We start from the raw sequence: 23,056 nt of genomic DNA, 5'->3' as shown, positions 1-23,056 counted from the left end.
GCAGAGCGCCCATTTTTTAATCATATCCAAGCGCTCTACGCGCCTCGAGCAAAACGGTCTTTTCCGCTCCCGGCCATCTTGTCGGCCACCCGAACGAGCCGACGAAACCGCGCCCCGTGAGAAACCGCCAACGACGATCCACCCGCGGATCTATATCCGAATCGATACGCGCCGGCATAGATCGATCGGTCGGGGAGTTCCGCCCACCGAAGCGCGCACAACCCCGCGACATTCGCCGATTGATAATTGATATCGATCGCACAAAAATATGAGTATATTCTAAAGTAAAATATTACAAAGTTTAGAATTAAATATTACTAATCGCGTACAAGTATGCCAATTGCATAATCGGCATTAATTAACATTAATTAATAAAGTTTCTTTTCCCGAAATTAATATATCAAACGTCCTGCTCTTAAGATTGTAAATTCAAAGCGACAAATAGATGAATTAAATGAATCAACTGATGAATAGAATTACAGAATTAAATAAAATAAAATTATATTATAAATATGTATTTATATATCATATATATATATATATATATATATATATATATATATATATATATATATATATACATATATATGTAGTTACATAAGAGTCTCTTGCAACAATGATCTGGGTTAATTAATTTTGATAAGTAATTTTCTTTTTTTTTTTCAAATCACGATTAGTTGTTACAGGAAGTGTCTCGCATCAAGTTTTTTATTAGTAATACAAGAATTTATACGATTAAATATTTAGCGGGGACCTTCTTTTAGCTCTAATGCTTTAGCTATATAAATTAAAATGCTTGTCAAGTAAAAATTAAAACTTTTATTTTTTATTTTATCTTTTTTAAAATAATATGTAAGTAAAATTAATGAAATTTTTATGATTATGACTGCAAACACGATATAATTCGGGCAATTTTTACTTAAATAAGTAAAAAATTAACATTTTTCTCTAATTAAAAAAATTTTGTATGTTTACATATATATGTATATATATATATATGTATATCTGATCTTTATTTCATTTAATTGAATCTATCGATATCTAAAAGTTTAGTATTGTATTATTGTATTTGTAGAACAATATAATACTCTAAATTATTAAATTGTTAAAAGAAATTTTTTTTCATATAAAATAAGTTTTAATTTGTAAAATGTAGAATGTAAAAATAGCGTTTAATAAAAGAAAAAGAATTACAAGAAATCAAGATATTATTGGCAGAATTAGAATATTGACAATATTTACTTGGTTATTTGATATTAAAAGTAAATTATTGCCAATGTGGAGAAATAACAAATTATTTTTAGGTGAAAATGAATAAGCAAAATGTGTTAATAAATTTTGTGGACATAGCACGGATCGCAACCAAAACTGTGCACATTATGCGTTATCCATTGAGAACATTCGTGGATATTGGCTATGTAGTTCAATGTCCACGTTTTTATGTCCACAGAGGGCGTATCGCTTTCAGGGATTACGTAAAACCGGGCCGAAAGAAAATGCAACTAAATGAGAACAGAGCTAACATTCGAAATAATTGCAGTAATGATTTAGAAATGATATAATTAATACAGTTATTTATAGGATAATGAATGTACATCGCAATGTGCTTCAAGACTAACCCTGGTCTAAAAATTATCGAGATGTATTGCGCGTAACATTCGAAATATTGAAACGATCAAAACGGTGAATTAGGTAATTAAGCAATATAAAATATAATAATAATAATGTAGCTAATGTAATACTACATAAAGTGTGTACTGAAATTTGACATAATTGACGCCATTTCTTACATACTATTTAACATTTTAGTTAGTGACATTTCTATTCTAACATGTCATGATATATGTAGTAAAATATATAGTGCAGCTTTTATTTTTATACATTGATAGAGTAATTTTAGAAAACTGAGACGAACAATAATAAATCAGCAGTTTCAAGAAAATGACAACATTTGCAAGACTCTCACAAGCAAATATCGTGCAAGCTACAAGAAAACATACAGCTACTGTATTTCTCTTCCATGGTTCTGGTAAAATAACATAAGCAGTCTATTTGATCATGATATAAAATAAGCAAAAAATACAATTAAATTTTTAAAGTAAAATTCTATTTTTTTTCTTAAATTAAAGTGAATAAATTCTATATGATATTGTTTTAATTGTTAATTATGTTTTATATTATTTATAGGTAGTACAGGAGAAGATATCAAAGAATGGATTAAAATTCTTAATAGAGAAAAGTTGCAGTTTCCACATATAAAGTTAATTTATCCTAGCGCACCCAGTCAACCTTATACACCAAATGGCGGAATGGTACAATTACGATTAATTCTGAAACACTTATAATAGATAATTTTTAATTAATATTGATATGTACAAAACGTCTATTTAAGACTTTTTAAATGTCAGGACTAGCAATTCTCTAGTTCCAGGATTAAACTCTTAAACTTTTATAACAAGTTTTTTTTTAAGTTTTGCTACAATTTTATTATAGATGCAAAATGTGTGGTTTGATCGCATGGCAATATCTAATCAAGTACCAGAACAGAAAGAGTCAATTGATTCTATGTGTCAAAATATATCAGAATTGATTGATAAAGAAGTAACCAATGGAATTCCACTTAACAGAATAATTGTGGGTGGTTTTTCAATGGGTGGCTGCCTTGCATTGCATTTAGCATATAGATACAAAACATCCTTAGCCGGTTGCTTTGTTATGTCTTCTTTTCTGAACAAAGGATCTGCAATCTATGAGGTACATTTATACAATAAAATTGTAAATATTTTACAAAAAACTGAAACATATATTTGTAAAGAAAATTCATATTATAATATGATATATAACACTTGATTATCGATAAAAGATAATTATGAAAAGATTTGATTTAAAAAGTTTTCATAATATAAAATTTTATATGCTATGATTAAATCCTAAAAATATTTATTTTGTTGATAAAACTATATTATTTTATTTATTTATTAACAATTTTAGCATTTAAAAGCAAAGCCAGAACATAATAAGGTACCACTTATTCAGTATCATGGTACAATAGATGCTTTGGTTCCTTTTGAATGGGGTGAGGAGAGTGCTAAGAATTTAAAGGAACTTGGTGTGAATGTGAAATTTATACCATTGCAAAATATTGATCATGAATTGAGTCGTCCTGAGATTCAAAGTTGGAAAGATTGGCTCCTCAATATCTTATCGGATAAATAATGTATGTTAATTTTAAATATTAATATTATTATTAAAAATATTTTTAAAAATATTATAAAAAATATAAAAATGCATATTGAATATAACTACATATGTTTTTAAAAAATATGCGTACTTATCTATAATTTTATCAATTATGGAGCAGGGTTGGTCAAGATTGGAATTACTTTATAAAAGTAACTCGTAACTATATTAGCATTTTTTTCTAAAAAGTAACTCGTTACATTATTTATTACTAATTTCAAGATGTTATTACAATTTTTGTTTCTTCTTTTTTTAATATACCTGTTTTTAATATAAAGTAAATTACACATATACATAAAATTTATAAATTAATTCTTAACTTATAAAATATATTTTTAAATGTTTTTTTTAGATTAAAATATATATATAATGAAATCGATACAATTTCACTATTGCTATTGAAATCAATAACAATGTCAATATTAGTACACACACAAGTATATAATAATTCGAATAATTTGGAATCTTATTTATTTTTTATATATAAAATAAGATATCTAAAGCAATGTTAAAATAAATATCAATAAATCTGTTGCATTTAAACATACAAAGAAGAGACGATAAAATTATTCAGTTTTGTTTGGTAACAGTATTGGCAAGTTACTTTTTCTGTTATAAATAGATATATTAATACCGTTATCGGTAAAAAAGGTAATTGTAAGCATTATACATATTACAAATAACGCATTATTTTTCAACTTTATGATTTATAGAAATGTATATCTATAATCTCCCAGATATATATTAAAATTTGGTTTTATATTATAAATCATGTTACATTGAAAGATTCCTAAAAGGAACAATAAATTGTGAAAACTCTTCTAACCCCCTACGATAGAACATGCTACTATGTTATGATTAAACAATTATAATACATGTATACTGAATGTATCATGAATAATGTCTAATTATGAGATCGATAAATTGACCCCGACCTTCAAAATATTAAATCGTTTTGTATCTTATTATTTCATTATTTCTTGAATGAGAAAATTTATTTCTTTTGTATAAACATAATAAATTAGCTTTAGAAAAAAAGTTTAAAATTTACAAATATAAAAAATACTTTAATGAATTAAAAATTAACAGTATTTATATACCGTACTAGATTTATAGATTTTAATTATGATTTGATAGATTTAAAAAATTATTTGATGACAAAAAAGTTGATAAAAAGGTCGCCATTTAGCATAATTATGTATAATTGCACAAAAACTGTGAAAAAGTTTTTTTTTCTCTTGGCTCTATAAATATTTCTGTTATTTAATAACACAGAAAATTTGAATAAAATCGATATGTTATCCGCTTGACCCGCTTTTTATGTGAAACGAACAAGCGTGCTCGTGTTATTACTCATAATTATTACTATTACATTATACTTTTTCCATAAATAATTTTTTAACACTAAATCAATCTGTTTTTCAACTATTGTATTATTATTTTTCAGAATATTAATTGACGTGATTGTCAAATCCACGAAATATGCTTGCAATTCATTTGGTGTGAACAGATATTGTTTGGATTCTTGGACTCTTCCTTGGATTTTTAAATGTTCAATGAGATGCTCCTAAATGTCTGAACGTTAATCGTTGAAATATATATATATTTAGACTCAGTTATTCAACAAGCAAAATGCAAGCGACATACGAGCAGTTTAGTAATAGATTTTATCACTATATTGCAGTGAATTAGCATAAATTGCATTAAAGAGAGATATAATATTTCTATTAAATATAACATTATGGCAAATTGGTGACAGATATCAAGCAAATCTGCTGATTGTAAGTCTACTGTGATATCGTAAATTAATAGTTTCGAGATTCTTAAAATCTTAGTCCTTGGATCGCTTGGCCTTCGATATCATGGAAAAAAAGTAGGTCTGCATAACGACGCAGGGTGTATGGTTGCAGTTACTCTGACCTTTTCACTTCCTCTCTCTCTTTCTGCTGTTCTATATCTTAGAATTTGGCACTCGCAACATCGCTTTTTGTTTTTGAATTAAAAATTGTTTTCAAGTTACAGTTTTTGTAAAATATCTCTAAATATAAAATCATATTTAATTGCCTTTAAATTGATATATATAAGAACATATTTTATTATGTATGATTGAAGTTTTAATGCTGATAAAATTTAATTTTTTATAAGAGAAGAAATTATTAATTATTTCTGAATATATTTTTCATTATCCTTTTAAATTATATAGATTATTAGACATTCATAAAAAATTGTGCTTTTGAAGTAAAATATATTTTCAGTCATCGCGCGCGGTTATAAAATATATCGAGAATACTGACAATTCATTCAATTGTCGCATATATATTGATTTTTATTATACTTGCATAAATTTTGTACTTAAAAACCAGTCGATTAATTGCAAGTTATTATCTGATATTGTAAATGAGATGCAATTTTCGTATTAAAATTTTTAAATTGCCGTATTTCCATACATCAGAGATTTAGAATCACGATTCTCCCTCTTTTAGCATTTCTTTACTATCCCCTTCAGTGAGCATATATATACGCATGCGACGAGAGTGAAGAAGGGGAGAAATCGCGTCGACGAGTCCATCGGCAACGAGTGCGCAGTGAAACGAAGAAGGTGAACTGCGACGGGATTGCTGCGCCCTTCGGGTGACTCCGGATGGGGTGGGTAGTGGATGGCCCCACTGGCCTGGCGTTCTCGTTCTCGCTACCGACGTCGCGTCATGACACGGACGTTTATTTTTCGTCGCAGTATCGACTTTTATGAGAAAGATATAAAGCATACGTTATCAGTTATTAGTTGCGATATAAAATACCCCGATGTAGGATCGATGTTTAACAACGAGGAATTTGCGAAGAGGGTAAACGTGAAGGGGAACGTTAGGGTTAGTGCGTGTTGAGCTAAGAATATTTCTATAGGGGAAAATCTTTAAAAAGGAAGAAGAGAAAATACACACACCATACACATAAAATATGTATACATATTAATATACATACGGGGTGGAAAACTTGTAAAACCAATATACACAATGATGGCGATATTTGTGATGAGCAGTTTCCGCGAAGTGAACATAATAAAATTGTAAGGAGAAAAAGGAAGAGCAGAGTGGACACTCATTGACGCGCAAATAAAGTGATTAAAGTAGATGTAGCCTGGACATTGAGATTAGATCTGGGTCATCAAGAATGGATCTCTCGACGGAATGAAATAAGATTTTATCACGAAAACAACAAGAATGGAAGTTTGAATGATTAGCATGGATACAATTGAGTGTTGAATGCTGAAGATGGATTTGCGTCGTTAGAAAAGTGTTTTTCATCGATAAACATCATAGAAAATTGGATGAACAATATAGAAAATTTAATTCCATATAAGAAATATCCGGAGAATAATATACAACGTATGCAATGATGAGAAAGATACATAATAATTAATAAAATTTATTAATAATAATTAAATTAGACATAATATTAATTACCACATTATACAATTTAATTAGGATATATTGTACGAGATAAATGGCACGAGATAATTGCTGGTGATATTAATGTAATAAAAGTTTAAACAATGTGATTATATTCATCGAGGAAGCAATATCTTCCTTATTATTTTCTAAGTGCGTCCAAAGACGTACCGGTGAACGTTCGATGATAAATAATATGGCGCGCTGGTCCGCAGTTGATGACGTCAAGGTCTGAGAGGTATGTCGATGGCTCGATGTAAAGAGGCTGGGCAACGAAAGTGGATACAACGAAATTTCCCAAAGGACATAGTAAATTTCCCGAAGGAAAAAAAGAAAAATCAATATTGTGTTACAGAAATAATAAGAGAAACGTGAGGAACGTTCTCCCCATTTTATTAAAACATTTTCATAAAGCTTTCTAATGATTTTTTGAATGACTAGATCTTTTGAAGAAATCTTTTTTGAAGTGAAAGGAATGATTCATCGTTCGTTATTTCAACAAGGTTGAAGTAAGTCTTTTCTCTCATCTCTATAAATTTTTCAAGATTTCTTCTCTATGTACGAAACATACTTTTTATAAGCATTTCCTACATAAACATTATAATAATGTAAGAAAAAAATGTTAAGAAACACTATTAACAAGTCATTTCTTGAAGATAAAAAACCTGTAATGCGAGTAATATGTATTTTCCCTAAGAAAATCTTCATGCTTTTTTCTTTTTAATTTCCAGAAAAGTCTTCAAAATTCCTCTCGTAAGTAACAAATGCAAATTTTTCTGAAGAGAGAAGAAAATCAAGATTGTATCGATTTTTCCCCTGAAAGACTTTAAACTATCTCGAAAGCTAGGGTGGATGTCTAAGAAACGTTCTGAAAGGGTAAAGCAAGATAAATCTCAAAGAGATTGGCGCAACGATCCAAGGGGTTACTGTGTATCTTGTGCAGGATTGGCGAAAGGGATAAGAAAGCCAAGAGCGGGGTCGCAACGAGTGGCGTTCCTCCCGATTGAGAAATAGAGATATCGTCGGAGAAGCAGCGCAGCAGGTTGATACACACAAGTGGGGACGTTATAGAAATGGGTCAAGAGTGTTTCTGAAGAATGACGATGGCAGTGTTCTCGGTTTCCACTTAATATGCCCTGCGTCGAATAAACTGCGTGAGAAATCGGTGCGAGTACATTATATCGAGTGCTATCGATTGCAAATAGATTAGATTCAAGCAAAAAAAAAAAAAGACAGATTTTCTCTCTTATAGAAACTGCGAATACAAATTGTGCCGTTAATGTAATATAAGCGAAGTAATATAATCGAAGTGTGCGGATTGTTTTAATAAAACTGTAACAATCTCCGTCTAATTGTTATAAATTAAATTCGGTTTTATGATTTTTTTTTAATTGACTATTTTTTTAATTAACGTAATAAAAATTGATTTTTTTTAAGATTTCTAAATTAAGAATCTACGCGAGGTGATTTGATTGTTAATTCGGAGTGCTGCGGATCAAATCTTCACTTTCTCATGATTTTACGATTTGTTCAAAGATTCGTAAACTATTCTGGATGTTAGTTTCCAGATTGAGGAATTTTGAAGAAAGTGCAATGATGTCAATACTAGAGAGCTAGCGTATCTTTGCGATTTAACGAAATGTGAATTCTTTAAAAATACAACGAGAATTACAACGCAGATACACAAGTATGACGACAAGAAATACTTCGTTTATCACGGCAAAAATGCATCCAGTCGGAGTCGATTCACATGTTGAAGACCATGGATTATCAATTTAATCTCGTCGCCACCATTATCGTTGTCACCGCTTTTCTTGGAGAGACATAATTCCCTTCTCTCTCGCCGAAAGATTTGTCAAATTCTCAATCATTTTCATGGTCTACGGATCGCGCAGAGTCACGGAATCAGTCACCACGGGAATTGCTTGGCTTCATAATATTACCGCTCAAGGTAAATTATTTTTGTCCAATTTTATTTGTATTATTAAGCATCACTTGTGTAATACTTGTATAATCACTTGTTTTCTATAGTAAATTTGTTGATGCAAGCTATTCGCACTTTGCGTATGTCGTATAAGTGTTTTAACGATCTCGTTTTTATAATAAAATAAAACACAAATATACATTTCTAACGAGTCACGGAATTCATTAAATCACTATATAAAAATGCAATTTCTAGAATAAATGTCACGTAAATTGAGTATGAAATAATAATTAATTTGATTTATTTATATTTTTCGTATCTTTCATACACTTAATGGAATGAAAAATTTTTGACATATATTTATTGATCTTGTGAAATTTATAATATATAAGAAACGAGTAAATTATTTTTTAGAATATATAAAATATAACAAATAAAATGCTAAAATGATAAACAAAACGATCATTTTCCTAATTAGTATGATTCTTTTAGAGATTGCCTATGCAATCCAATATTATTATTTCGCCCTATCTCTAACAACGGTATAGAATACTAATGGCAAGAGAATACTAATAACGAACGAGAGATATATTGTATAGATTAAATATAGATCGCGATTCGCATTGCTCTGCTGATTAATGATCAATATCCCAAGTTTTTTACAACTTGCATCACTTTTAATAATAATAATAATAAATTATGTATAAATTATTCTATATAATTTAATAAATGCTATAAAGTAAAAATAATTTTAAATTTGAATAATAAGCTTCATATTAAATGATTTGTCAAAATGCACAATATTTCAATAATAATAATATATATTATTCAAAATAATCCGTTATAAATAATAATAATAATAGAGATAACAAATTTTAATTTCTCACAATATATAACTATAAATAACGTATAAATAATTCGAAGATGATACAAGTTACTTTGTATCATCATTTTCTCAAGCTTTAAGACCAGTCAATTTCTTATCAGGTTGTGTTTATTTTTTTTACGATATCTTTAATCTCAGAACCGCGTCGCATGCTGGTCATGTAGATTAGACGATTATTATAAAACTTCTTTACACGCGAACGTGCGCAATTGATCGACTGTGTCCAATGCTTGCCCTACTCTCTCGGTGCCTATGTAATATATTACGATCACCGCGTAAAAGCTTCACTTTCACCTCGTGTCCATCGTCCAGGGTGAAAACTATGAAATTCGACCTATTAGCATAAGAGAGAGCCTATAGGTAACAGTTTTGTCCGCGTTTATATAACATTCATCATTATTCAAAAGATATACGATAAGGAAGTAAGTTGACTGCTCTGCGACTTTGAAATTTTAATGTGTTATTTTAATATGTTAAAGTTATATATATATATACATAAAATTTTAATGTAATTTACATAAATACAACCGCACACACACAGACACTCTAACTATATATATTATTATAAATAAAAATGAATTTAAAAATTTCCAGTTTTTATTTTAATTTTATTATCAAGTTATTCTATATTGAAAATTAGAAAATTTATAAGAAAACTAAAATCTTGTAACAAAGTTTAGTTAAGAAAAATTTAATTCCAGATAATCTAAAAAATCTATGAAAATAATTAAATCTCTGTATATAAGAATGTCTTGTATATAATTGTTCAACATAACAATATATGGATCAAATGAAGAAAGGACAACTGTTAATTTAATTGCAGGCGAAATGAGCAACACCGGTGGATTCGGCGTCGGTGTAGGCGTCGCCGGCGGTCCGACCCTCGCAGCCGCTCAACAGGGTCAAGGGGTAGCTGCCCTCCTGGTGATGCTCGCCGTTCTCTGCTTCATTTTTGCTTACTGCTGCTGGGGCGCGCCCTTCTGCCGGTCTCTGTGTAGACGACATTGTTGTTGTCGTTTGGAGGACCCCGAACCGGATCCGCGGTTCAGCAGCAGCGATCAAGCAATGGTTGCAACGCCGACGATTATTCTCCTGCCACATGGCAGAATGCTTGTCGTCGACGGTACAATCTTCACACAATTCCAGGCGGATCCCACTGGTAAAATTAAGAAAATTTCACGTTTCCAGCTAGATGAATAAAATTAATTCAAGTCATGAAATTGGTCAGAAAACAATCAAGAAAAATTAAGAAACCCATTTTTATTTTTATCTCTCTCTCTCTTTAAAGAATTTTTTTTTTAAGAAAAAGTTATATTCTGTAATCTTTTATTATGAACAAAGCATATCAGAGAAAAATTAGATTGTTTTTTAAAAAGAATCTGACTGATTAAACATTATGGAAAGAATAGATATAATTCATTTATATTGTAAAATTTTGATAAATTTTTTAGAATGGATAAGAGATGTGAGTTTAATGTTTTTGATAGGTTTAGATTTAATGGAATTGGGCGATAGTGTATTACGTGCTCAGAGAAATCCACGAAGCGTGAATCGTCACCAATTACAAAGTAGTCAGGGTAGCATCCTCGAAATGGACGCCGAGACACCCAGTAAGGATAGCTTAGGCTCTGTAGGATGTTTTCCGCCACCTACTTATGAGAGTATTTACGGCAAAGAGGAAACCGATATGCCTCCTTCTTATTCTGATATTCTTTTGCACAGGTACATAATTATTGATAATAATATATGTGTGTGAATTAGAAAACTATTGATTATTACTGTGCTAAATTTAATTCAATTCTCAGATTCGCTAATCTGCCGCATGAGATCGACATGCGCGGTTACTGTCGAGACAGCAAGGAAGAGATCGAAATGCAGAGCTTGGACAGCTGCCCACATATCATCGGTAACCCGTTGAACTCGGTACCTGGGTATCATCCTTACGCTACGGTGACGAGTCTGTCCAGCTTACAAAGCTATCCACGACGGAATGTTTCACGCAATCCGTCCATCATCAGCAATCCTCTGGACAATTTCTATGTGGATAACGAGCTTGGTCTTTATCGACTCAGTCGAGAAACGATGCCGCGTGTCTCTAGTAATGATGCGAACCTCGAGACATTCCGCGCATCCCATGACGAAGTGTCGTTCCGCGTTCCACTCGACGAAAACGAAAACCATCGGCACACCGGTCGCAATAATTATCAAGTGGCCGGCAACGAGCTGATGAACACGAGAAACCGAGCCCGCAGCGCCTCCAGGCTAAGCCAAGACAGCCGCAGGAGTTCGCTGAACCGAGACGGAGACCAAAATCAGGTCTTCGTCAGATTGCCCGATCCCGAAGAGATCGAAACTGCTACGCGAGATAGATGCGTCGATGAAGATCAGCGATCTTCTCGGGTGTATCGCGAAGATCAAAGCGCCAGGAATTCGTGCTTGGACCATTCACAACTGCAGGACGAAGCCAACCGCAATATAGTTGACGATGATCCTAGGTACTTTGCGAGAAATAGACGATTGGAAAATGAAGACGGAAGTCGGGATGAAGCTGAAGGAGTTCAATTTCCCGATGAAGAAGCTGGTAATTTTGGCGCACTCGCCGATATTCGTGAGAGCAGGGTGTAATTTAACTTTATAATTGTGCGTAATTCTTTTTCGAGTGATTGATAAGAAAAGTTTAAGGTCTGATTTTCTCGAATTTAAAATGAAATTTTCAAAAGTACATAAATAGAAAATTTCTAATTATTTTAAAAAATTCTAATTTAAACGTCTAAAGAAATATCTGTACTAATATTAATTTTGTTTCTTAAGAACTTTCTTTGTGAGTAAAAAGACATTTTAATTCGCAATTAGTACTGATATTTTTTTTTAATTTTACGTAAAGACTCTTAACTCACGTCCTTTATATGAATTTAAATTTGATAAATGTTATACAATGTTTCACACTAGAAATAAGATTGTGTATGAGAATCAGATGATGAATGAAAGTTGTTGTGATGAATTTCTTTGATAGGTAGAAGTTATTAGCATATTGTTTCAATCTTGTTTACATAAACAAATTGAAATTCAGAAAATAATAGAAAACGTACAAGAACTTATTTGAAATCAAAATAAAAAAGACAGACAAAACAATCTTTATCAACAATTCACAAGCCAATGCAGATCTAGACACATGTACTCTTATATAATTATTAATCAAATTAATATATCATGGATGTTTCGAACCTTTTTTTGGGCCATCTTCAACATACAATAAATAAATTAAAATTAAAAGTTAAAATGAAGGATATAAAGAAACCATAATGTCAATACGAAAGAATATCGTTTGTAACGATGTCGGCTTAATGTATATTGCATAAAAATTTGGAGAACACTTTCGGTGCATACACGGAGAAGTGTTACATAAAGACGAAATCATTTCCTGGTCAGCTGGAGAAATGAAAGAACCTCATTAATTTCCATCTATGCGAGTCGTGCAATGACCAGCGTAACATCGATCTCTAAGTATTTATATATTTATGTTATACATTTATATATATTTTATTATATATATTTATATATACATTACACAGGCGGACATCGTTCCAAATAATATTCTTTTGTATTGACATTATGATTTCTTTGTTTATGTTCTTGATCGGGGTTTAACTTTTAATTTTTAATTTTAATTTTAATTTATTTATTGCATGCTGAAGATGACCCAAAAAGAAAGGGCCGAAACATCCACGATATGTATTGATTTCATTAATAATTATAATAAAGTACATGCGTCTAGATTTACGTTAGTTCGAATATGCTGTTTTGTCTTTTTTATTTTGAAATGCAGAATTAAAAATTGAAAATTGAATCATGAAAAGTTATAGTTATGAATATCGCATTGTGCGGAAAATATTATACCATGTTAATATGAAATTAAATATACATATATATGTGACAATATAATAATTGTATGTGACACTAGTAAAATCCGTCACACACATACACGTACATATACACACTCAGAATATTTCTGGTAAACGATTATACTGTATGAAACTGAACAACGACTTTTTTTGAAAGAAAGTTTTTGCGAGATAGAGAAAAAGAGAGAGAGAATCGAAAAGAACATGAAGATATTCTTTAGTACTATTGAAATATCTTAAACAACAAATATCAAGAATACCAAACAGTTATTATTCTCTTACAAAACATAGGAAAGATTTTGAATATCGTGCGATAAACTACATAACAATAGTTGAAGCCTTTCTTAATAAAAGAACTTATAACTGCAAAAACTGAAATGAACATTGGGCGATTCACAATATAAAGACAATTTTATACGCCAAAAATTATTTAAGTTTAAACAAATAAATCACAGTAAAATTAGCTTAATCCGTCCAGGCTTTAACAAATTTTTTAAGTCTTACAAGCACCATTAACAGCAATTTGATTAATCTTTTCCTTTTCTTTAATATTTTATGCATAAGTAGATGCTATGATTATGAAATAATTGTTATGTTTGCTTCTTGTATTATTTATAGAATAACACTTTTAGTAATATCATTTACATGAGATGCGTCAAATTTTAATTATTTGTGAAAAATAATAAAGCAAAAATAAAACTATGATAAAAGAAAAACAAAAATTTGCATTAAAAGAAAAGAAAATCATGGATTAATAGAAAAAAATAAAGAAGAAATTGAATATATAATCAGATACAGCAAAGTATCAAAATGTTGAATTGAACCATGCATGTTCCAGAAAGTAAATGATATAATAACAGTTGATTTTAAATACATTTCTTATGTACACGTTATATATAATAAGATAATTAGAGAGAATTATATAAGTTATACCACATCATTGTTGTCCTATCTCGTAAGGATAAAAATTACCGACCGAGAGATATTGAAAGAATAAAATCCTGTGTGAAGCATATATAATACTATGTGCCTTCCTAGTTTTTAGAATGCTAAATGGAAAATATATGTAGACAACGGGATTTTCATTTCATATTGATTGATTACTACCAAGTTCTTTTTCCTTTCTTTTGAGTCTAATCATATTAATAAAACAATAAAGAAAAATATTGCTTTATAAGAATCTTAATCTATGGAAAAAATATCTTCAAGTCCAACCAATATCAATAAATTAATAAGAACTATCAGTAAATTATTTCTCATAATGAGAAATATCTAAAGTTTACATATATTGTTATACCTAAACAAACATTTGCTAAATCACAAAAAAGGATCACAAAAAGGAAGGCAAGGCCAGTTATAGTATATGTATACATAAATTAATAAATGGATAAACTGTAATTTTAAAAAATTCAATATGTATTGACATATTTATTCAGAAAATATCAATATTTCGAGTTGAGTTCATTATGTACACAAATAATAATGAAGATTTTTTAAAACTATAATTACTTGGAAAGAAAATCATATGAAAAAAATATCTTTTCAATCCACATCACTGGCTTCGGGGGCTGATGAATCCTCTTCTTCTTCATCCTTCTTGTCCCAATCTTTCAACTTGGCTCCCATAACAAAATCATCTCGAAGGACACTCCATATTTTGTCATCCTTAAAAAAGACGAATGTATATTTTCACCTTTATGCACAATTGTATATTAAATGTAAAAATATGTACCAATATCAATAAATACAAATTATATATGGCCTTGATAAACAGTTTACGAGTTTAATGCATGTTAAAAGATAAATCAATAATATACTATATAGATATACTATAAAGATATTTTATATATATAATATTACATGATATATAAAGTAGTACATAAAAAACTTTACTTACTTTTTTATTATTTGTTTGTTCTTCAGATTTGACAGTATTATCAACTGGTATGCTTTTGCTGCCACCCATAAGAATATCTAGAAAGGCATTTTTATCAATGCTTTTGAATACCTGCTCGCGTTTTCTTTCTAATGGTCCTGCTTGTGATAATTTTTTATTTATATCTATTTGTTGCTGTTTTACCGCATTAAATAGTTGGACAACCCCTCTGTAAAATATAGTACAGGAAATTATTAATAATTTATTAACAAACATGAAAAACAGTAAGAAAAAGTTAGCAAATGTAATATAAATTACCTTGTGGCTATTTTTTGCAACATTTTTTCACGTTCCCTATCTGCAATGGATGGTTTTATTCGAATGCCAAGACTTTTCTCTTTTATCCTCAGCTTACTATGTACAATGTGTTCTGCGTTCTTGACATTAGCTTCTTCTATTTCAGTCTCATTTTCAATACTATCAATGTCAAAAGAAATATCTTCTGGTTTTTCTTTTATTTTTACATCGCACAATTTCTTTGCCTTAGCTAGTACTATTGTCTTTTTCCTCTTTGGCTTATTTGTTCTTAAAATCTTTTGCATAACATCTGCCCATCCTGCATTTGAAGTAGATTTAACATCTTGTAATGACTGATCTATATTGTTCTCCGTTTCCAAATCATCAGATTCATTTTCCTGATAGTCACTATTATCCTCGTTTACTTCTTTACTTTCGTCAGGATGCATAATTATCATTTTAGAAACACGATAGCAAGATCAGGACATCACACAGGCAGGATACACAAAAAAATTCTCCTTTGCAAATAAGTGAGAACCACGTGTGAATTAGTTTCAGCGCCATCTGTTCGAAGACTCGGATTTAAATCGAATTAAAATTGGTCACGTGACAAGAGTCCGAGATTTGTGAAAGAGGGGAATATTTAATTGACCAATCAGGACAAAAAAAATCTTTGCTCTTTTTGTCCCAATTGGCCAATTACATGCTATTTTATCACACGAATAATAACATTTCTGAACGCGTCATATTGAAAATTATGCGCACATGTGATACATGCCTATATAATACATATAAAATTTTCTATCATAAATGTCATAATAGTATGTATTTAGAGTGAAATACGTACAATTGTAAAATTACAATATATAGCTGAAAGATTTTTAGATAAGCTTTTGTTATAAAATAATGTTGAGGTAATAAAAGGTTCATAAAATTTAGCATAAATGACCAATCGCGACAGTATTAAATTTGTATTTAATACTGTTGCGATTTAAAGTTGTATTAAATTCTTTATTTAATACAAAAATATACATTCTCTTTATATTCTCTTTCAGATTATTTTTTACTTGCTTAGTGATGGAATGCGGAAAAACTTCAACTTACGTGTGCGAGATATAATTAAATCTGATTTCATCGTGCGCAATTAATTTTTCCTCACATTCAGCATAGTCAATTATTTGATTTCGCTGGATTCAATTTAATTGACTTAAATACACAATTCCCGTTCATGCGACATGCAAGTGGTATTCACGATTCAGCGCGAGTTATTATTAGGTACATACATACGTTGTCACTTTGCTTTACCGCCTGCAATAACTGCACATAGTGCAACGTGCAACCTAGAAGGAACAGGAACAGACCTCCGCAGAATCGACGGTTGCGTGAGTCCGCCGTCCGTCAGTCCGTTATCGAGACACACGGATAGGGTCGGTCACTGTAATCGAGTATCGAGTGTGTGTTTGTAGTGATTGTAATACAATCAGTCGTAGTCGTATGTCGTACATCGTATCTCGTATCGTCAACGCACAAGCTTGGTCTATCCAGTCTATCGTAAATAATCGAAGGAGCTAGAACGCGCAAGGACGCGCGTCCCGTAAAATGGCAGGACAAAGTCGCGCGGGTTTCGCGCTCCTTTTTCTGACATGTTTCCTTACGCAAGCGATGCGAACGAATTCGTTAATCAATTATAACGATTATCTCGTGCATGGGGTGCCAGGAACGTTGTGGGTGAAAGCGTTGAGGGCCCTGGAAAAAAATTCGCCGACGCATCACAGGTACAGCAATGGCCAGATGATAAGTGTGCAGGAATTGGTGAGTTACGCCCATAGGATTTCGTGAGATTTTCGCGAAAAATTTTACGTCGTATTGGACTTGTCGCACGGACATATGAAGCGCAATAGAGCTACGATTTTATCTCATTTTTCATCTCTGAAAATGTTCATATGTCATAGGAAAGCTTACACATATAAATATAAATGATGATCTAATCCTTCTTTGTTTGGTGACCATCAGTGGAAGAAAGGACTTTGTTTGAAAATATAACTGCGTTATAACAGCTAAGCTGCAATATATGACATCAGTGTGATAAAAGATTATTTATATATATTGCGCATATTGATTTGTGCAAGTTTAAATGTAATTTATAATATTGTAAATAATCTTGTACATACTTAATATAAAATATATAAACAGATGATAGTATTCTCTGCATAAAAGAATGTTTATAATTACATGTTTTTTTTTCTTGAAAATAATTATTAGATAATATTTCGTATAATTCCCTCCTGAAGGATTTCTTGTATAAATATATATAAGAAACTAATGGTGTCAAGTATCTAATTGCATAATTATACTGGTTTTGTTTCCTGAAAGATAATTTGTGATAATTGAATATTTTCCCTGACAATGAGAATCAAGATATTGTTTCTAAAATTTAAAAACTAAAACAATATTATTTCTAATTTTGTATCAAATTCTCAGAAAACTACTAGCACTTTATTTATAGAATTATTATATTTAAACACAATGTTCCATATATATGATAAAAATTGATGTACAATCATTAAATTAATACATAGCATTTTCCTATATTATGAAGAAACAAAAGTCAGACAATAAACAAAAAGAAATTTTGTTTTATTTGAAACTAAAATATGTAACTTTGTTATAAGCTCTTACAAACTGTTACATTTCCTTGAACGATGAATGATTTTGAACAAATCTCCTAATGGACTTCGATAAGATAACATTTTATTTCATTTTTTACAACCAATACACTAACGTATAGATGTTTTCCTCTATATATCTGGTACATTAATCTATGTTAATGTATGTTTTTGAGGCAATGATAAACTATAGATAATGATATTCTGGGTTATCAAGTCAACTTGTACTACTCAGTTAAGAAATATGGAAAGAATGTTACTACGCAGCAGACTACTGATTTTACAAAATAATATTTCTATTTCATGTTATAATTGCTGCAATAGCCAGCATAATAAATAGCATTGATTATTCTAATCATAATAATGACCATATCTGGGTTAAAATTTGTTTTTATTATTACAGTTTGCATTTTACTTATAATTAGCATATAATTCTATTATTATTCATTGTAGGAGGAACCGCCTTACAAACTATACAAGTTCACATTTTATATGAACCCAATATGTGGAACGGAACCTTGTCCCAGGGAAGCCTGTACAATCGATATGAAACAAAAGGGTGATATAGAGGACGACGATATAGAAGCACTGAATGATTCCATTCAGTGTATGTACTTCTACACGGCCGAAGCGCAAAATGATACATCGCAGGAACAGCAGAGCTATCAGGATCAGGAAGACTCTCAAATCACTCAGGAGAGCGTGACTGAACAGGTGAACAACAATCGAAGCGTCGAATTGGATCATGAGATTCAAGAGACTGGAGACGACAACATCAGACCGTTTATTGCTATGCCCGCTTCCAGCAGCAACTATTGTCCAGGTTGTCCATACGAGTTGAATCCGAATCTGCCGAGTCTTCTAGTCTTTGCCGAGCAAGCATTAAGATCGATAGATGAGCAGACCGCGAATGATTACAAACATAAGATGATGAGCATCATAAAAGTCACCCGCTCGGTACCAGTTTCGTCCAATGTAGTACAATATCAACTGCTACTATTGATAGGCGAATCGGAGTGTCTGAAGAATGCTCTGGAACAGGAGCAAGAATGTGCGTTGCGAACGACCGATTCGATTAAACGGTGCCTAGTTACGTTTGAACAACGACCGTGGCAATCGACATCTCTTAAAATCATCAAAAATAATTGCACAGACGTGGAAGATTCTCGCGCCAACACTAGTAATCAGTCTCAACAACCGGACTTGGAGAGCCAGTCCCTAGTTACGGTCAAATATAATGAAGGACAATCATCCCATACTGAGGTAGCTGACGCCTACGAAGGCTTAAGAGATATGCTCGACAATTACACCCACGCATCTTCGATGCCCCCGAAGCAATCCGAGGAAGCTATTGTGACGGAATCTATGAACGTAAAGGTAGTACTGAACAGAAGCCAAGACGACGAGAAAATTGTAGGTTTTACAGACAAGGCAAAAGAATTCGAGGAATTTTTAGAACATTTTGATTTACCCGTTAAAGCGGAAGATGCTGTACCTGATACGCGTAAACCAGTAATAGAGGATATTCTACAAAAAAAGGTTTTAAAAGGCGAAAAGAATGAAAAAACGGATATCGTTAATAGAAGAAAACGATCGATGATGAAAAGAGAATTGGTCGGTGCACCTACAATGACATCTGTAAATGATTCTGAAATTCAACTTTACGCCAACAAAGCGCTGCGAAAAATTTCAGAGGAATCAGATAATCCGAATGAACCATTTATGGTGGAAATCACTGAGGCAACTGTTCAGGTAGTCGCCGGTACACTTTATAAGATCAAAGTTAAACTGGGCACTAGTGATTGCCCGAAAGGCACTAAAAACAACTGCCAGTTGCAGGCTGGAAGCGAAGTGAAAGAGTGTCTGATACAGGTGTGGTCGCGACCTTGGCTCGATCAAGGCTCACCCGAAATAACAGTCAAATGTCCACCACCGTCGACAAGCAGAAGGAAGCGGTCTCTGCGTGGCGTTAATTACAGCCAGAAGATGCTACAGCTCGCTGAAGATGTGAGGACCGAGCAGCAGTTCAACAACTTCGTGGAAACTTACAATCGAACATACTCCACACTGGAGGAGAGAAGTCTACGTCTCGCAATATTCCGCGAGAATCTTGGTATTATAAAACTGCTGCGTAAAACTGAGCAAGGAACCGCTAGCTATGGCATCAACATGTTCGCCGATATGTCACGCGAAGAGTTTCGGTCGCGTTATCTTGGTTTGCGACCGGACCTGCGATCAGAGAACGATATTCCTTTGCGTAAAGCCGATATCCCGGATATTGAGCTCCCACCTGACTTCGACTGGCGAAAAAAAGACGCTGTGACTCCGGTGAAGGATCAAGGCATGTGTGGCTCCTGCTGGGCCTTCTCGGTTACGGGCAACGTCGAAGGCCAGTACGCAATCCAGCACGGCAAGCTGCTGTCTCTGTCTGAACAAGAACTCGTTGACTGCGACGATTTAGATGATGGCTGCAGCGGCGGTCTACCGGATAACGCATACAGGGCCATCGAGAAACTGGGCGGTCTCGAGTTGGAGACGGATTATCCGTATGAGGCAGAAAACGAGAAGTGTCACTTTAAGAAAAATTTGGCCAAGGTACAACTGGCTTCCGCTGTCAACATCACGTCGAACGAGACACAAATGGCACAGTGGTTGGTGCAGAATGGTCCAATCTCTATCGGCATCAACGCCAATGCCATGCAGTTTTACATCGGCGGTGTGTCGCATCCCTTTAAATTCCTCTGCAATCCCAAAAACTTGGATCATGGCGTACTCATCGTAGGATATGGTATAAGTGGTACGTATTCTTTCCTCAATAGTTTTTAACAAACTATTGAGAAGTTGAAGTTTTCAAATATTTTCTTTCTTATAAAAAAGTCTAGAAAAATATAAATTAATATTCTTAATTAATATGCTACAACAGACATGGCCACGGGGGCGCCCACGGAGTACACGAGAAAGAGAATGTATCCCTTTTTCGCACGGCTGTCTCTTTCCGTCTTTCCTTTTCTGGCCCTAGGCCCTCAAGAAATAAAAGACGGGAAGAGGCAGCCGTGCGAAGAAGGTGTACATTCTCCTCGCGTATTCCGTGGGCGCCCCCGTGGCCATGCCTGTTCTACGATTATGATAACTTAATAGAATTTTGTTTTTATGTTTCTATTCTGTCTATATAAGTACACAATCCAATAATCAAAAATTCTACTAAAAATATATCTTATTAAATATATTTCCAACTTAATTGTCAAAGATTCACTAAAATAATGTTAAGATCATCGAACACAATACTAAATCTAATATTCTTTCAGACTATCCACTTTTCCACAAAAAGCTACCATATTGGATTATCAAAAACAGCTGGGGAAAACGTTGGGGCGAACAAGGATACTACAGAGTTTATCGTGGAGATGGTACCTGTGGGCTTAATACAATGGCCACAAGCGCCGTGGTTGTTTAATATTGAAATTGATTACATGAATAAGTTTCTTATGACAATTAACTTTATATTAACTTTATATATATATATATATATATATATATATATATATATACATTCGTTCAAAACGAAGTTATATATTTGACGTGTACGTATATATATATATATACACACATCTTTTTTTACTAACTTTGAATGTCGATTTTGGATCCATTCTCTTGCCAAATATTTGATAAGTGCGACTTCATTTTATTTTCACAATCCACGCATGTATTATAGTATACTAAATATGATTGATTTAATTTTTTTGAGTATTTGGCAAGTGTATGAATCATCTGGATTTAAGTATATGTGGACAAGAGTTTAATCAAACCAGAATTTAATTTTTTGCATATTTATACTGACAATGAAATGGAAACGATAGAGTCGTTGACGACAATCGTATTTGTTTGTTGAAAAGTTCGAGATTATATAGTAATTCGCTGATATTCTGCAAATCTTTTGCAAAATAAAACAGATGATATATGAATAATTAAAGTATGTTATCATGCAACAATGTTATAAAGTTAGAACAATTAAAGATATTAAATGTTAAATAGAATTTTGCTAAGTACATTTTAAAAGATAAAAATTAAGATAAAGCGTAAAACTTTTAGAAAGCGAGACACTTATGTATTTTGCAATTAAGTTTGTTAGAGGCAGCCAACATTTTTTTAGAGGTTTTATATCAAAATTCCAGCTTTGTATAATCCTGGAGAATAGTTTTATATACGATTTGTTAACTCACAATCAAAGAATAAAGTAGAGAAGAAATCATTATAAGAAAGTATCAATGAAACAAGTAAATAGTGGATCTTTATTGAACGCAATATAAAAAGGCAACTGTATGAAACTATGTCAATTTAATATATCTGAAATGTTTAACATATTCGAGTAAATATATTCAAAACCAAAATTGGTGTTATTAAACCTTCAATGATATGTGTGTGTGTGTGTGTGTGTGTGTGTAAAAATGTTGAATATAAATTGGAAATTAATTTATATGTTTTTTTTTTTTGTACAAGAGGGTTTTTTTTATTTATATTAAAGCATAAAATTTATGTGAAAAACAAATTATTGAATTTCCAATGTTAATAATGAGTACATAAATATGCATGACTGAATAAGAGATCAAAATACATCTGAACAATCGCGAAATTTTAAAATTGTAAAATTATGTCAGTATATAATCAGTATAGAAACTCATCTATTTGTGAAAATAAATAAGCACATTGCGATAATAATTACCAAATGTTATTGAAATATAATTGATACTTTATATATATATATATATTTTTATATTTATTTTCACAAATTATATATATATCACAAATATATATATATATC

The 23,056-nt window shown here is 31.7% G+C and overlaps 4 protein-coding genes across 10 annotated transcripts; 3 read left to right on the top strand and 1 right to left on the bottom strand.

Moving 5' to 3' along the window:
* The first annotated feature begins 1,465 nt into the window (after positions 1–1,465).
* LOC140664281 (lysophospholipase-like protein 1) lies at positions 1,466–6,924 on the top strand. 3 transcript variants are annotated; one of them, XM_072889286.1, is made up of 6 exons: positions 1,466–1,692; positions 1,901–2,029; positions 2,188–2,312; positions 2,494–2,754; positions 2,992–3,217; positions 4,688–6,924. In XM_072889286.1, the coding sequence occupies exons 2-5, from the start codon at positions 1,942–1,944 to the stop codon at positions 3,214–3,216; spliced, it is 699 nt and encodes a 232-aa protein (XP_072745387.1). In that variant the 5' UTR covers positions 1,466–1,692; positions 1,901–1,941; the 3' UTR covers position 3,217; positions 4,688–6,924. The 3 variants fall into 3 exon arrangements, with proteins under 3 accessions (XP_072745387.1, XP_072745385.1, XP_072745386.1); XM_072889284.1 differs by having other exon boundaries at positions 1,890–2,029; XM_072889285.1 differs by lacking the exon at positions 1,466–1,692 and having other exon boundaries at positions 1,789–2,029.
* A 114-nt stretch (positions 6,925–7,038) lies between these two features.
* Positions 7,039–14,081, top strand: LOC140664278 (uncharacterized). 4 transcript variants are annotated; one of them, XM_072889278.1, is made up of 6 exons: positions 7,039–7,195; positions 7,418–7,562; positions 7,630–8,637; positions 10,320–10,655; positions 10,984–11,218; positions 11,302–14,081. In XM_072889278.1, the coding sequence occupies exons 3-6, from the start codon at positions 8,562–8,564 to the stop codon at positions 12,119–12,121; spliced, it is 1,467 nt and encodes a 488-aa protein (XP_072745379.1). In that variant the 5' UTR covers positions 7,039–7,195; positions 7,418–7,562; positions 7,630–8,561; the 3' UTR covers positions 12,122–14,081. The 4 variants fall into 4 exon arrangements, with proteins under 4 accessions (XP_072745379.1, XP_072745378.1, XP_072745381.1 ...); XM_072889277.1 differs by having other exon boundaries at positions 7,418–8,637; XM_072889280.1 differs by lacking the exons at positions 7,039–7,195; positions 7,418–7,562; positions 7,630–8,637 and adding an exon at positions 9,532–9,856.
* A 725-nt stretch (positions 14,082–14,806) lies between these two features.
* LOC140664280 (RRP15-like protein) lies at positions 14,807–16,897 on the bottom strand. Of its 2 annotated transcripts, none has more exons than XM_072889281.1 (4): positions 16,676–16,897; positions 15,593–16,135; positions 15,296–15,503; positions 14,807–15,063 (listed from the first exon to the last, which is right to left on the bottom strand). In XM_072889281.1, the coding sequence occupies exons 2-4, from the start codon at positions 16,027–16,029 to the stop codon at positions 14,941–14,943; spliced, it is 768 nt and encodes a 255-aa protein (XP_072745382.1). In that variant the 5' UTR covers positions 16,030–16,135; positions 16,676–16,897; the 3' UTR covers positions 14,807–14,940. The 2 variants fall into 2 exon arrangements, with proteins under 2 accessions (XP_072745382.1, XP_072745384.1); XM_072889283.1 differs by having other exon boundaries at positions 15,593–16,089.
* Positions 16,898–16,981: 84 nt separating this feature from the next.
* On the top strand, positions 16,982–22,625 carry LOC140664277 (uncharacterized). Its single transcript, XM_072889276.1, has 3 exons — positions 16,982–17,383; positions 18,691–21,034; positions 21,543–22,625. Exons 1-3 carry the CDS (start codon positions 17,171–17,173, stop codon positions 21,689–21,691), a joined length of 2,706 nt encoding a protein of 901 aa, XP_072745377.1. The 5' UTR covers positions 16,982–17,170; the 3' UTR covers positions 21,692–22,625.
* The last annotated feature ends 431 nt before the right edge of the window (positions 22,626–23,056 follow it).

The sequence above is a fragment of the Anoplolepis gracilipes genome, chromosome 3, assembly GCF_047496725.1.
Source record: "Anoplolepis gracilipes chromosome 3, ASM4749672v1, whole genome shotgun sequence".
NCBI classification, from domain to species: domain Eukaryota; kingdom Metazoa; phylum Arthropoda; class Insecta; order Hymenoptera; family Formicidae; genus Anoplolepis; species Anoplolepis gracilipes.
Note: the sequence above shows the minus strand (reverse complement) of the source record. Positions and strands in the feature narration are given on the sequence as shown.

Coding starts and splice junctions, on each gene's coding strand:
- LOC140664277 (XM_072889276.1), top strand. CDS start 17,171: ATGGCAGGACAAAGTCGCGCGGGTTTCGCGCTCCTTTTTCTGACATGT. Junction 17,384..18,690: donor TGATAAGTGTGCAGGAATTG/GTGAGTTACGCC, acceptor TATTCATTGTAG/GAGGAACCGCCTTACAAACT. Junction 21,035..21,542: donor CGTAGGATATGGTATAAGTG/GTACGTATTCTT, acceptor ATATTCTTTCAG/ACTATCCACTTTTCCACAAA.
- LOC140664281 (XM_072889286.1), top strand. CDS start 1,942: ATGACAACATTTGCAAGACTCTCACAAGCAAATATCGTGCAAGCTACA. Junction 2,030..2,187: donor ATTTCTCTTCCATGGTTCTG/GTAAAATAACAT, acceptor TATTATTTATAG/GTAGTACAGGAGAAGATATC. Junction 2,313..2,493: donor ATACACCAAATGGCGGAATG/GTACAATTACGA, acceptor ATTTTATTATAG/ATGCAAAATGTGTGGTTTGA.
- LOC140664278 (XM_072889278.1), top strand. CDS start 8,562: ATGGTCTACGGATCGCGCAGAGTCACGGAATCAGTCACCACGGGAATT. Junction 10,656..10,983: donor ATTCCAGGCGGATCCCACTG/GTAAAATTAAGA, acceptor TGTTTTTGATAG/GTTTAGATTTAATGGAATTG. Junction 11,219..11,301: donor TCTGATATTCTTTTGCACAG/GTACATAATTAT, acceptor TTCAATTCTCAG/ATTCGCTAATCTGCCGCATG.
- LOC140664280 (XM_072889281.1), bottom strand. CDS start 16,029: ATGATAATTATGCATCCTGACGAAAGTAAAGAAGTAAACGAGGATAAT. Junction 15,504..15,592: donor TTGCAAAAAATAGCCACAAG/GTAATTTATATT, acceptor TATATTTTACAG/AGGGGTTGTCCAACTATTTA. Junction 15,064..15,295: donor AACAAACAAATAATAAAAAA/GTAAGTAAAGTT, acceptor GTCTTTTTTAAG/GATGACAAAATATGGAGTGT.